Raw genomic sequence first — 14827 nt, 5'->3', positions numbered from 1 at the left:
CCAATGGGTTTGATTCCTGGACCGCATGTATGCACACATGACTGTAAATCTTTTCAGATCAAATCATCTGCTAAATAGCATATATTGTACTGGGTAGAATTCAGCAAAAACAAATGAGAGAAATACATTTTGGTTGGGATTTGTGCCATGAATGCTAAAACGTTAACATGTGGAAACAGTGACAGGGAAACTAAACCAAAGCATGGATTGTTGTCAGACGTTGTTCATAGACTGCTTACAGGGTAAGGAAACCAACGTGTCATTTGGGTGAACTATCCCTTTTTGTACTATTTCAATGTTTTAGTAGCTAAATGAATGTTGTCTTGTTATCTAGTCTGTGGGATCTCCCTGTTACTATACATAAAATACCCAATATCAACACCCTGTCATTTCCCCACAACACTTTGTCAACATCATTCTACTTTTTGTACCTGCAGGCCACGTTCACAAGGACAATGCAGTCTACCCGTATCAGCGTCTCCAGTAGACAAATGTCACAGTTCAATGCCCTCACTCCACCAGTGTGTGTGTGTGTGTGTGTGTGTGTGTGTGTGTGTGTGTGTGTGTGTGTGTGTGTGTGTGTGTGTGCATGGCATGCAGGTGTATGCGTGTGTCATGTATGTAAATGTATGTGTGTGTGTTTGTTCAACTGTGTGTGAACTGTCTTCATCTCCTTCTCTCTGTCCACGTGTGAGCCAGAAAGCCTCTGGGGTTTTGGCCCATGGATCTGAGAGGCATCAGGGTGAGGGAGTGATAAGGCAGAGGAGGTCTTGGTGATAACAGGAGCTGACTGGGAAGGAGATCTGTTTTGGGACGACCACACTAACCAGGGGTCCGGGATAGCTCAGTTGGTTGAAATGCTGCGCTGGTAACACCAGGGTTGTGGGTGCAATTCCTTAACGGTCTCATGCATAGCTTGTCATTTGAATCCTGACTTACCTCATCTGAAATCTGACCTCCAAACGTTATCCAAGTACCTAGGAAAAATACATGTCAAAGTCATAATTCTGGAACAAAAAAAAACATTTGTGCAAAATGGAACATTCTAATCTTAACTTTAAACCCCTATATGTTGATAGTGATAGAAAGTGTCACCACAAGTCACCCAATTGCTAACGTTGGACAAAGAAATATGACTAACACTCTCAAATCCAACATCTAACAAAAAATGTGAAAGGTCAGAGGGCACAGTAGGATAAGTTCTGGCAGGTTTAGTACTCCTCCTCTTGTTTCTCTCCCTGTCACAACCCTGGCCTCGACTATACTTACCAATGATTCACCACTGCTAAACCCACCCTGGGTGGAGCTGCGTGTGTGTGTGTACGTGTGAGTCCTTTCATGTGTGTGTGTGTTATGATGCTAACTTTGCTCCCGGTCTTTGCATGGTAAAGCTACAGCCCCTCTGTCCTTGTCAGAATTGCCTAGCATCACCCCAAAATAATTCAGTTACTGTGTGTTTACTGTTTGTTGACTTCTCCCTTTACCCTCAATTACCCCCTCAGTGTTTCAGCTGGGTCATTAGAGTTGCTGTACAAGGCAATAGGCGAGTATGACTTATTTGCCTTGCTCAAAAGCACAATGATGACTTTATATTGTACTATTACTGCACACACACACACACACACACACACACACACACACACACACACACACACACACACACACACACACACACACACACACACACACACACACACACACACACACACACACACACACACACACACAGAAGACAAACACAAAGAGAGTGTTTATCTGTCGGGTTGCCTGACAACATCATGAAAATGATGCGTATGCATCATTGGGGCCGGAAGCCGTGCTTGTTATGATTCTGAACGGTCAAATAGCTGGCAACAATGACAAGAAGCTCCCATATGGGGAATCGTAGGTGGCTCGTTTAATTTTTTCTTGTTCTTGATACCATGTCTCGTTTTGAAGTGTTTTGACTAATTTCATGTCAATGTTAATATGGTTCAAATTTGGCAGCTAAACAACAGCTGCAACAGTGTATCTGAGAGACAACATGCGCTCCTTTTTCTAAGCAAGCTCCGTCTGTTTTGCCCCGTAGTTGTGCACTAGTCGATTCTGTTGCTAAACAACCAATCCGTGTACGGTATAGTTGCTTAAGTATTCATAAGGCAGATGAATTAAATCCTATCAAAGTTTACCCCCTGGTGTGCATTAGATATGGGTGATAATTGAGCAGCTTGTTTTCTGAAACCAGGAGCACTGATTAAATATTAACAAGAATACGATTAAATTACTGTAAATAGCTGCACACTGTCCCTCCACACTCAGAGTATAGAAGATGCAAAACTTTGCCTCTCTGTATCTATGTCACTCGCACACGCACGCACACACACACACACACACACGCACACGCACACGCACACGCACAGGACATAATGAAGCATTAGTATCTGGAAAGAGTTGAGCTGAATACAGAGGTTACACATGGATGCTAATCAAATCATTAGCGATTTGTCACTAATGCTAATTAAACATACTCACCGAGGCCCAAACAGGAAACACGCAGGCCTGATTTCCCCAGGTTCCTGTGGAAAACACATCCCAAAATGTTATTGAGATGAAGAAAACTAGTGTTGCGTGTTCATGATACTAGAAACACACACACACATACACACACACATCCTCTTGTCTCTTGACAATCTAACAATGGCATGCTATTAGATGGGATGTAAACACATGAGACATGTACACAATTCACTGGCAGCCATTTGCTCCGTTTTGCGCCAAACAATTGAAAAGGAAATGAAAATCAATTGTAGTTGCTGCGCGGAGCATTTAATAATGGTCATTGTGACCTATTGACCTCCTCATATTTGATCAGGGAGAATCATTGGAACACGGGGTCACCTCTGTCGCTGGTCCAATCGTGAATCAGAGAAATGACCGGGAGAAGAGAGTTGATTTAGCCCATCTATCACACACTACACTCTCACATTGGATTTTCTCTGGTCGGACTTGTTTCATTACTTCATACTGGACCTCTGTGGGGTTTGAAATTATATGTGTGATTTTGTACAAAACAAGAACTATTTTTAGTTGTTTAGTAAGCCATCAATCTTTTTTCAGTCTAAGATGTTTTTTTTTCTAAATGAGACACTTGAAGAAATACACACAGATATTTTTTTAATTTAATCTTAATTTAACTAGGAAAGTCAGTTAAAAGCAATTTCTTATTTTACAATAGTGTTCTACACCCGGCAAACCCTCCCGTAACCCAGACAATGCTGTGCCAATCGAACCAGGGTCTGTAGTGACGCCTCGAGCACTGAGATGCAGTGCCTTAGACTGCTGCGCCACTCAGGAGCTCTTACTCACATACAGTATACACACATGCACGCACGCACGCTCACATGCACACAATCTCGCACACACAACAGAGATAACAGACAATTCTACCCTAAAACATTACATTGTTATTGTCTGCCTCGGGAACACAGCACGACTATCTGTAGCATCTCCCACCATCACCACTGCAGTGCTATTTTATTACTCTAATACGACTGCAATCGCAAACACTTTCACCTTTATCTCTCTCTCTCTCTCTACCTACCCACCCTCCCACCCACCCACCCACCCACCCACCCTCCCTCCCTCCCTCCCTCCCTCCCTCCCTCCCTCCCTCCCTCCCTCCCTCCCTCCCTCCCTCCCTCTCTCTCTCGCTCCCCCCTCTCTCTCTCTCGCCCCCCTCTCTCTCTTTCTTGCTGTCCCCCTGACCATTAACTCTCTCACAGTATACCTCTCATCTATGGCTCTCTTCTAAAGCCTAATTTATTCCAAGCTAATTCTCAATTTCCTCCTAGCTGATCCACGCTAATACAAAAAGAGAGGGAGCGAGAGAGAGAGATAGAGTTCCTCTCATGGAGTAGGAGAAAATAAGTAACGACTGGAGAAAAACCCAAGGCCATTGATTTTCACTCATGCACGCTAGCATGAATGTGCACGCACGCACACAAACACACTCATGCACGCTAGCATGAATGTGCACACACGCACACAAACACTCTCATGCACGCTATAGCATGAATGTGCACGCACGCACACAAACACACTCATGCACGCTAGCATGAATGTGCACGCACGCACACAAACACACTCATGCACGCTAGCATGAATGTGCACGCACGCACACAAACACACTCATGCACGCTAGCATGAATGTGCACGCACGCACACAAACACACTCATGCACGCACGCACACACCCCATTACTCACTGTAATGCCGGACTAAACGTCCTTACATATTCCTGAATCAGAGAAAGCAGCAACGTCTATCTGTAAGAAATATGCCGCTGCTCTCAGGCAAAGAGACGTTTTCACTGACTCCATTCTCCTTTAAGACTACCAACACCATTAATGACACTGTTAACGGCTAAGCAAACAACTAATGGGCCTTACAGGGCAAGACATGGCCATTTGAATCGAACCCCATGCTATCAAACATCACTTCAGACCAATACAATTGGGCATGTACAACATAAGGCTAAATCACTCACAACCACTGGCAAAACTGTGATGTCATGCCTTAGACCATTGCGCCACTCGGGAGGCCCCCAAGCCGCGCTTCTTAACACCCACTCGCTTAGCCAGCTGCACCATTTTGTCGGAGGGAACACCGTTCAACTGCTGACCGAAATCAGCTTGCAGGCGCCCAGCCCGCCACAAGGAGTCACTAGAGTGCGATGAGCCAAGCCTCCCCCGGCCAAACTCTCCCCTAACCCGGACGACGCAAGCCAATTGTGTGCCGCCCTATGGAACCCCAGGCTGTAGTGACGCCGCAACACTGTGGTGCAGTGCCTTAGACTGCTGTGCCACTAGGGAAGCTTCTTATACACATTCAAAGATCACTTCTTTCTAATAAATCCTGCAGAGTGATAAAGTGCACCTGGGATCACATCTGGAAGTGTTCTAGATTACCCTGCAGAGCTCTTCCTGTAGACCGAGAGATATGTGCATCGTTTGGGAAGGTAGCTATAATCTCTAATGGCTGACCTCAGGCAAGGTGTCTCTCGTTAGGGAAGCAGCATATGTAACGAGCTACGGGGCATCAGGGCAGGGGGTGGAGACACCAATGATTCCAGAGATTAGACTTTACTCAAGTCTAGAAGTGGAGAGAGAGAGGAGTGGGAAGATTTAACCTTGAGAGTTGTAATGTGTGCATGTGTGTTTGTTTGTTTGTATGTGGGTGCGCATGCGTGCGTGCTTGTCTGCTTGCCTGTGTGTGTGTTTATTTTGCAGAAGACATTTGTTCTAGACTAGGCCATTTACATAGTATAACACATTCAGTACAGTCAACATGCAAAACATATAGTACATTAAACACAGTTTCTTATGCATGGGGGATGCCTAAATGTGAAATAGCCTTAAAGTGAAATGTCAAATGAGCCACATGAAGACACCCCAATCGTACAAACCGTCCTGTCACGCCACATAAACATCTCCTGATACGTCGCTATAGCTACTCGCTAGCGCTATTTTTATCCCATATTCCGACATCCTCTGTTTAAATAGATGATCAAATTAACATTTAGTGAGACTTATTAAATCACACCCTGAAACTAGTGGAATAGTCACCACTTACACTCCAGGAGAGATATAATGAATCCCTGAGAAGCCATTTCATAGCTATCTCATCAAACTTAGACTGTGGAAAATAACTTTGAGGGAAAGTTGGGATATTAGGGGCTGCCAGAGAAAAGCTATGAAGCAGAGAGAGGAAATCATAAACTAAGCCGGCAGCCGTTGCTCAGGGATAGCCTGCAATTGGCCTTGACTGACACTTGGTGGACCGAGAAAAGAGGGCGAGGAAGAATAGTGAGAGAGAGACAGAGGGGAGGGAGACAGACAAGTAGATGGAGGAAGGAATTGGTACAGAGGGAATTGGAGTGATAGGGGATGAGAGCGAGAATGAGAGAGAGGGAGGGAGGGAGGGAGGGAGGGAGGGAGGGAGGGAGGGAGAATGAGAGGGAACGAGAAAGAGAAAGAGAAAGGGAAAGGGAAAAAGAGAGAGAGAGAGTCCAACATGTAGATAGTCACAGAGGGGAGAATCTAAAAATCCAAAAGTCTATGCAGATCAAACACACTTCGCTAAATGACACAGAATGAGAAATGTGAAATGACAGCTGGTCCCCACAGGGTTCAGTCAGTGTGTGTGTGTGCGTGCGTGTGTGCATGCTTTCGTTAGTGCATGTGAAATATGAAATGACAGCTGGTTCCCCACAGGGCTCAGTGTGTGTGTGTGTGTGTGTGTGTCTGTCTGTGTGCTTGTGTGTGTGCGTGCGTGCGTGCATACCATGTGTGTGTGAGTAAATGATCTGTGCATGTTATGGGACCCAATTAAACTTTAATACTGGACCTCTGGAATTGACTGGACATCAAAGGTACTGAATGGGGAGGGAACTTTGGAACTTGTTTATGGAAAATTCTACATCTCGAGTCTTCCTTGGTCACTAATTACATCGGTGGGCAATTTACTGTATTATAGAGCTAGTGTTTAATACATAGGTTTGCTGAAGACATACAGTTGAAGTCGGAAGTTTACATACACCTTAGCCAAAAAACATTTAAACTCAGTTTTTCACAATTCCTGACATTTAATTCTAGTAAAAATGACCTGTCTAAGGCCAGTAAGGATCACCACTTTATTTTAAGAATGTGAAATGTCAGAATAATAGTATAGAGAATGATTTATTTCAGCTTTCATTTATCACATTCCCAGTGAGTCAGACGTTTACATTCACTCAATTAGTATTTGGTAGCATTGCCTTTAAATTGTTTAACTTGGGTCAAACATTTTGGGTAGCCTTCCACAAGCTTCCCACAATAAGTTGGGTGAATCTTGGCCCATTTATTCTAACAGAGCTAGTGTAACTGAGTCAGGTTTATAGGCCTCCTTGCTCGCACATGCTTTTTCAGTTCTGCCCACAAATCTTCTATGGGATTGAGGTCAGGGCTTTGTGATGGCCACTCCAAAATCTTGACTTTGTTTTCCTTAAACCATTTTGCCACAACATTGGAAGTATGCTTGGTGTCATTGTCCATTTGGAAGACCCATTTGCGACCAAGCTTTGACTTCCTGACTGATGTCTTGAGATGTTGCTTCAATATACTCACATAATTTTCCTCCCTCATGATGCCATCTATTTTGTGCACCAGTCCCTCCTGCAGCAAAGCACCCCCACAACATGATGCTGCCACCCCGGTGCTTCACGGTTGGAATGGTGTTCTTTGGCAAGCAAGCCTTCCCTTTTCCTCCAAACATAACAATGGTCATTATGGCCAACAGTTCGATTTTTGTTTCATCAGACCAGAGGACATTTCTCCAAAAAGTATGATCTTTGTTCCCATGTGTAGTTGCAAACTGTAGTCTGGCTTTTTTATGGTGGTTTTAGAGCAGTGGCTTCTTCCCTGCTGAGCGGCCTTTCGGGTTATGTCGATATAGGACTCGTTTTACTGTGGATATAGATACTTTTGTACCTGTTTCCTCCAGCATCTTCACAAGGTCCTTTGCTGTTGTTCTGGGATTGATTTGCACTTTTCACACCAAAATACGTTAATCTCTAGAAGACAGAATGTGCCTCCTTCCTGAGCGGTATGACGGCTGCATGGTCCCATGGTGTTTATACTTCCATACTATTGTTTGTACAGATGAACGTGGTACCTTCAGGCATTTGGAAATTTTAATTTAAATATTTGTGGAGGTCTACAATTCTACAAGGTCTTGGCTGATTTCAGCAAAGAGGCACTGAGTTTGAAGGTAGGCCTTGAAATACATCCATAGGTACACCTCCAAGTGACTCAAATTATGTCAATTAGCCTATCAGAAGCTTCTAAAGCCATGACATTATTTTCTGGAATGTTCTAAGCTGTTTAAAGGCACAGTCAATTTAGTGTATGTAAACATCTGACCCACTGGAATTGTGATACAGTGAATTATAACCAAAATAAACTGTCTGTAAACAATTTTTGGAAAAAGTGTTTTGTCATGCACAAAGTAGATGTCCTTCCCGACTTGCCAAATCTATAGTTTGTTAATTAACAAGAAATTTGTGGAGTGGTTGAAAAACAAGTTTTAATGACCTACGTGTATGTAAACCTTCGACTTCAACTGTACATACACTACCGATCAAAATATTTAGAACACCCACTCATTCAAGTTTTTTTCTCTATTTTCTACATTGTAGAATAATAGTGAAGACATCAAAACTATGAAATAGCACATATGGAATCATGTAGTCAGCAAAAAAGTGTTAAACAAATCTAAATATATTCTATATATATTGCAGATTCTTCAAATAGCAACCTTTTGCCTTGATAAGAGCTTTTCACACTCTTGGCATTCTCTCAACCAACTTTCACCTGGAATGCTTTTACAACAATCTTGAAGGAGTTCCCACATATGCTGAGCACTTGTTGGCTGCTTTTCCTTCACTCTGCGGTCCGACTCATCCCAAATCATCTCAATTTGGTTGAGGTCAGGGGATTGTGGAGGCCAGGTCATCTGATGCAGCACTCCATCACTCTCCTTCTTGGTAAAATAGCCCTTACACAGCCTGGGGGTGTGTTTGGTCATTGTCCTGTTGAAAAACAAATGATAGTCCCACTAAGCCCAAACCAGATGGGATGGCGTATCGCTCCAGAATGCTGTGGTAGCCATGCTGGTTAAGTGTGCCTTGAATTCTAAATGAATCACAGATAGTGTCACCAGCAAAGCACTCCCACACCATAATAACTTATCCTCCATGCTTTACGGTGGGGAAACACACATGTGGAGATAATCCGTTCACCCACACATCTCATAAAGACACAGCGGTTGGTACCAAAATCTAAAATTTGGACTCCAGACCAAAGGACAAATTTCCACCGGTCTAATGTCCATTTTTCATGTTTCTTGGCCCAAGCAAGTCTCTTTTTGTGATTGGTGTCCTTTAGTAGTAGTTTCTTTGCAGCAATTTGACCATGAAGGCCTGAATCACGCAGTCCCTTCTGAACAGTTGAGGTTGAGATGTGTCTTTTAATTGAACTCTGTGAAGCATTTATTTGGGCTGCAATTTCTAAGGCTGGTAACTCTAATGAACCTATCCTCTGCAGCAGAGTTCTGGGTCTTCCATTCCTGTGGCGGTCCTCATGAGAGCCAGTTTCATCATAGCCCTTGATGGTTTTTGAAACTGCACTTGAAGAAACTTTCAAAGTTCTTGAAATTTTCCATGTTGACTGACTTTCATGTCTTAAAGTAATGATGGAGCTGTTCTTGCCATAATAGGGACTTGGTCTTTTACCAAATCGGCTATCTTCTGTAAAAACTCACAACACAACGGATTGGTTCAAACGCATTAAGGAAAGAAGTTCCACAAATAAACTTTTAACAAGGCACTACTGTTAATTGAAATGCATTCCAGGTGACTACCTCATGAAGCTGGTTGAGAGAATGCCAAGAGTGTGCAAAGCTATCATCAAGACAAAGGGTAGTTACTTGTCTTCACTATTATTCACAACGTAGAAAATAGTACAAATAAAGAAAAGCCCTTGAATGAGTAGGTGTTCTAAAAATGTTTGTCCAGTAGTGTACATAGGTTTGTATAGTCTAATGCAGACAATTCTATGATGCATGATTTACTAACACTTTTAGATTATGGGAAACGTATGTCTCTGCCTCTAAGAAGTTAGTGGTCACACAATTCAGCAGTATTGCATTGCATTCTGTTTTTGGCCAATAGAGTCAGGCTATTTGGTTTATCTGTCTGTCGAATAAGAACTGAGCTGTCCATCCCTGGTACCCTGAAGTGTAGTGGCCAATACATCACCCTGGTGCTATTTTACCAGTCAGAGTAGGAAACTGTACTAAATGGTGTAAGTAGTGGAATTCCTGTGATTGAAGGTTTATGAGAGCCTTTTATACAACCACACACACACACACACACAAACAGAATACACAAGAGTCACAAACAGTAACGCACGAAACACAGACATACAAAACTTAGACATACACACTTAGACTCAATCACACATACAGAGGGGCATCCAGGCATGGAATGATAAATGGCTCATTCTGGGGGAAAATGCCAGTATAAGGGCAAAACGCCAGTGTAAGGGGAAAACGCCAGTATAAGGGCAAAACGCCAGTGTAAGGGGAAAACGCCAGTGTAAGGGGAAAATGCCAGTGTAATGGGAAAACGCCAGTATAAGGGGAAAATGCCAGTGTAAGGGGAAAACTCCAGTGTAAGGGGAAAATGCCAGTGTAATGGGAAAAAGCCAGTATAAGGGGAAAACTCCAGTGTAAGGGGAAAACGCCAGTATAAGGGCAAAACGCCAGTATAAGGGGAAAACGCCAGTATAAGGGCAAAACGCCAGTATAAGGGGAAAACGCCAGTATAATGGCAAAACGCCAGTATAAGGGGAAAACGCCAGTATAAGGGCAAAACGCCAGTATAAGGGGAAAACACCAGTAAAGGGGAAAACGCCAGTCTAAGGGGAAAACGTCAGTATAATGGCAAAACGCCAGTATAAGGGGAAAACGCCAGTATAATGGCAAAACGCCAGTATAAGGGGAAAATGCCAGTGTAAGGGCAAAACGCCAGTATAAGGGGAAAACGCCAGTATAATGGCAAAACGCCAGTATAAGGGGAAAACGCCAGTATAAGGGCAAAACACCAGTATAAGGGGAAAACACCAGTAAAGGGGAAAACGCCAGTCTAAGGGGAAAACGTCAGTGTGGCCTAGGTGTTTTGCGGATTGCACAATCACGCTAGTCGTGAGTAGATATGGTTGTCCTTGTTCAATAGAGCCATTGGACTTGTCTCAACGATGTTCCTATCTGCCACGACATTAGGTTGACTCATTTTCCCTGGCTTTGTAAAGCCCTACTTCCTTGTCAAAGTGTGTTCCCACGCTCGAAGGCGGGCTTTTTGAAAATGGGAGCAGTACTAGTTTTCTACAGGCTAACGGGAGCTATGTTACCATGCACTGTCTGTCCGAGATTGGTAAATCATTCCAAAGGCTGCTTTCGATGATTCTTCTTTCCAAGAAGACCTGGACGACGGTTTCAGTGTTCTTTTACAAAGGGACATACAGCCAATTTTATTTGAGCTGGAATACACGGAAGAGGAGTTGAGACAGCGAGAACAAAAATTGTGAGACCAGCAAGCAGCGATGGCGATTCAAGACTGGTGGAGCCTATGCGGGTGCGGTCCACTGAGGTACACATAACGGTGTTCAAGCACAGACAGCTCTTACTGGAGAACCTAGCCTAGCTAGCCTCAGTGCTTCTCATTAAGAGCCAAACTGGAGGAATGTTTTGATGATGATGATGACGAGTAAAGGAATGAGTTTGGCTTTATGAGTCATATTAGTCGTTAAGTAACTGTACCTGTGTTGTAGCTAGCTAACTAAATAGCTAGTTAACGTGTGTCTGCAAGATGTGTCATATTCTGCATCGTGCTGCTACATTAGGAATATAGACAGTACACAACGATTGTCCATTAAAGAATAATAGCGTTTTTGTCGTTCTCTTTCAGACAATACTGCTTGGTGGCCTACAGATTATTGTTGGAGTTTGTTGTACATGGGGAGAAGCTAGGCAGAGAACACTGAATCCCCTTGCCTGCGTGCGTTGTTGGGGACATTCAAGCAATTTATCCCTCACGGGATGGACAGTATGTTGAATGCAAAGAAGTCGTTGACTCTCAAGAGGAGATGTGAAACGTCCCAAAACAACAATCACCCCTGGTATCAAAGTGACTCCAAACACCTCACTGCAACGCACATACAAGCAGTCCCTTTGTATAACTGTAGTATTTATTACAGGCGTTAGTAGTATATGTTTCTTCTACTGTATACACTGAGGGTATAAAACATTAGGAGCATGTACCCCCGTTTATGTCAGAACAGCCTCAATTCGTCTGGGCATGGACTCTACAATCTGTCGAAAGCGGATGCTTTCCATATTGCCTCCAATGCTTCCCACAGTTGTGTCAAATTGGCTGGATGTCCTTTGTGTGGTGGACCATTCTTGATACACACAGGAAACTGTTGAGCGTTAAAAAAAACAGTAGCGTTGCAGTCTTTGACACACTCAAACCGGTGAGCCTGGCACCTATTACCATACCCTGTTCAAAGGCACTTCAATATTTTGTCTTGCCCATTCACCCTCTGAATGGCACACATACACAATCCATGTTTCAGTTGTCTTAAGGCTTAAAAATGATTCTTTAAGCTGTCTTTTTCCCTTCATCTACACTGATTGAAGTGGATTTAACAAGTGACATCAATACGGAATCAAAGCTTTCACCTAGTCATTCTGTTCCTAATGTTTTGTACACTCAGTGTATATGCCATACATTGCCATAACTTCCTGCATACTGCTGTGTAAACTCACCTGAGTCTCCAGAGAATTTAAACTTTCTCTTGAATACAAGCCATGTCTACTTGTTTGCTATATTGACAGACTAATCTACTGTCAATCTACTTACTATTGACAGACTAATCTACTGTCAATCTACTTACTATTGACAGACTAATCTACTGTCAATCTACTTACTATTGACAGACTAATCTACTGTCAATCTACTTACTATTGACAGACTAATCTACTGTCAATCTACTTACTATTGACAGACTAATCTACTGTCAATCTACTTACTATTGACAGACTAATCTACTGTCAATCTACTTACTATTGACAGACTAATCTACTGTCAATCTACTTACTATTGACAGACTAATCTACTGTCAATCTACTTACTATTGACAGACTAATCTACTGTCAATCTACTTACTATTGACAGACTAATCTACTGTCAATCTACTTACTATTGACAGACTAATCTACTGTCAATCTACTTACTATTGACAGACTAATCTACTGTCAATCTACTTACTATTGACAGACTAATCTACTGTCAATCTACTTACTATTGACAGACTAATCTACTGTTTTATTGAAACATGTTTACTTGCCAACAAATGAAAGTTGAAATGATACACCAAGTCCATGCATCACTTGTTTTAGCATCAATATTGTAGCTAGTTACTTCCAAATACATTACATGAATACCACAATGAATTGATCCAGAAGTTGAAGTCAATACTTTGTTTTCTGATGCTGCTGGAATCATTTAGTCACTTGTCAATACCCTTGTAAAAAAGATGATATAAAACATTTGATCAAACTCCACTATATACATGTATACAAGAGCTAGCAATATCTAAACCACAATGCAGTTGTGAGCATACTAGGCATTCTATATGATAGTACAACATCAGTCTAAATGAATATGGACGTTGTGTAGGCTGAATGTTCCAGACAGGGTCCTGAATGTTCTTCAGCTGGTGAACCTTGTTTTTGGCAGCTGGTTTAGCAGGCTTTGGCGCTGTTGGCAGGGTTGTTGGGTTTGGGAAGCTGTGACTGGTTGCTTGTAGACCGCCGTCTTGTCCGTTCTCCGCTCCGCAGTCAGGTGGACAAGCCTCTCCCTGAAGTGGTCAGTTCTGGGCTTGTACACTCTTCATCACCCACTACTTCGACCTCTTGCAGAAGATTTGTTTGTACTGAAAGTCTCCTGGAAAGGCATGAAGACAGATCATGAGGATGTGTAAGCATACAATAAACCATGTTAATTTGTAAACAAAAAAGGGTAGAGTAGACTGGAATGTATTTTGTTACACCCAGAGTTAATAATGGGGTATTGAGATGTTCTATTAGCAAAAGTGTGAAATGTTTGTTATGTATGAGCACCTACAGCTGTGTGGTTGAGTAGACAAGCACAGCCAACAATAGAGTGAAGTGTATACTAACAGCCCCTCTCCCCCATGCTAAATAATTGACTGCAAGAGTATGAAAAGGTTGAGGGGGCTTGACTTGTAGACAGTCTAGTCATGTATTGTTGTGTATGAGCACCTACAGTAGTGTGGTTGAGTAGAGAAGCACCGCCAAAAATAGAGTGAATAGGCTAGAAGAGAATACTAACAGTCCCTCTTCCCCATGCCAAAGAACTGACCTCATTGGTGTGAACACTTTGAGGAGTACTTGGCTTGTGTATTGATGATTTTGTTTTCTCAAGAGGGGATTGTGCTTTCATAAACACCTTGTTGCTGTCCTGGCTTGTTTCGCCCCACATTCTTATGCTCCAGGATAGCAAGATATCATCAGTTCAGGACATGCTCCAGTACAATTACTAGGTGTCTCATGGACCACTACTAGGCACTATATCCACCCATCCCCCTTGTGTCAAAAGATCATGCATACTAACCTTCACACACACATTACCCACACCCAACAGACACCAGTCAGTTACCCACACCATCCCCTTCTTACTAATACCTCTGCTTTTCTCCAATTTAGACTCCAAGCTTTGCATAAACAATCGACTAAGGCTCCATAATACAGAGAATATTACAGAAGAAGTTGTAGCTGTATTGATGGATGTGGTTTTGACCAGTGACACCAGGTACTGGGAGTGTGAAAGTAGCTTCTGAAACAGTAACTCAGACACTGTGAAGGTGTCAGAGGAACAGCAGGCCTCCAGAAAGAATGACTATTCAGAGGTGATGTTCATTTGATGAAAAACAGAGATTCTGACTCACTGAGTTGTTGGTGTTGTTTTGATATTTCACTATTGACTATTTTGAAGCAAAGATTAATTGGTATTTTGTTTTAAAAAATTACCCTACCACACCTAAGCGATTTCAGCCTCAAGTCTACTTGGGTATGATGCTACAAGCTTGGCACACCTGTATTTTGGGAGTTTCTCCCATTCTTTGCAGATCCTCTCAAGCTCTGTCAAGTTGGATGGGGAGCCTCGCTGC

The 14827-nt window shown here is 42.8% G+C and overlaps 1 protein-coding gene across 1 annotated transcript in view; it reads right to left on the bottom strand.

Annotated features, from left to right (window-relative positions):
* LOC115102847 (voltage-gated potassium channel subunit beta-1-like) overlaps positions 1–14827 on the bottom strand; it is a 68255-nt gene that overhangs the window by 34763 nt on the left and 18665 nt on the right. Inside the window, exons 2-3 of the mRNA XM_029623220.2 lie at positions 2512–2555; positions 940–977 (exon numbers count right to left, since the gene is read on the bottom strand). Coding sequence (XP_029479080.1) covers positions 940–977; positions 2512–2555 — 82 coding nt within the window. The remainder of the gene's footprint in view (positions 1–939; positions 978–2511; positions 2556–14827) is intronic.

The sequence above is a fragment of the Oncorhynchus nerka genome, linkage group LG20 (genome assembly GCF_034236695.1).
Source record: "Oncorhynchus nerka isolate Pitt River linkage group LG20, Oner_Uvic_2.0, whole genome shotgun sequence".
NCBI classification, from domain to species: Eukaryota; Metazoa; Chordata; class Actinopteri; order Salmoniformes; family Salmonidae; genus Oncorhynchus; species Oncorhynchus nerka.
This window is presented reverse-complemented; position numbering and strand designations above follow the sequence as displayed.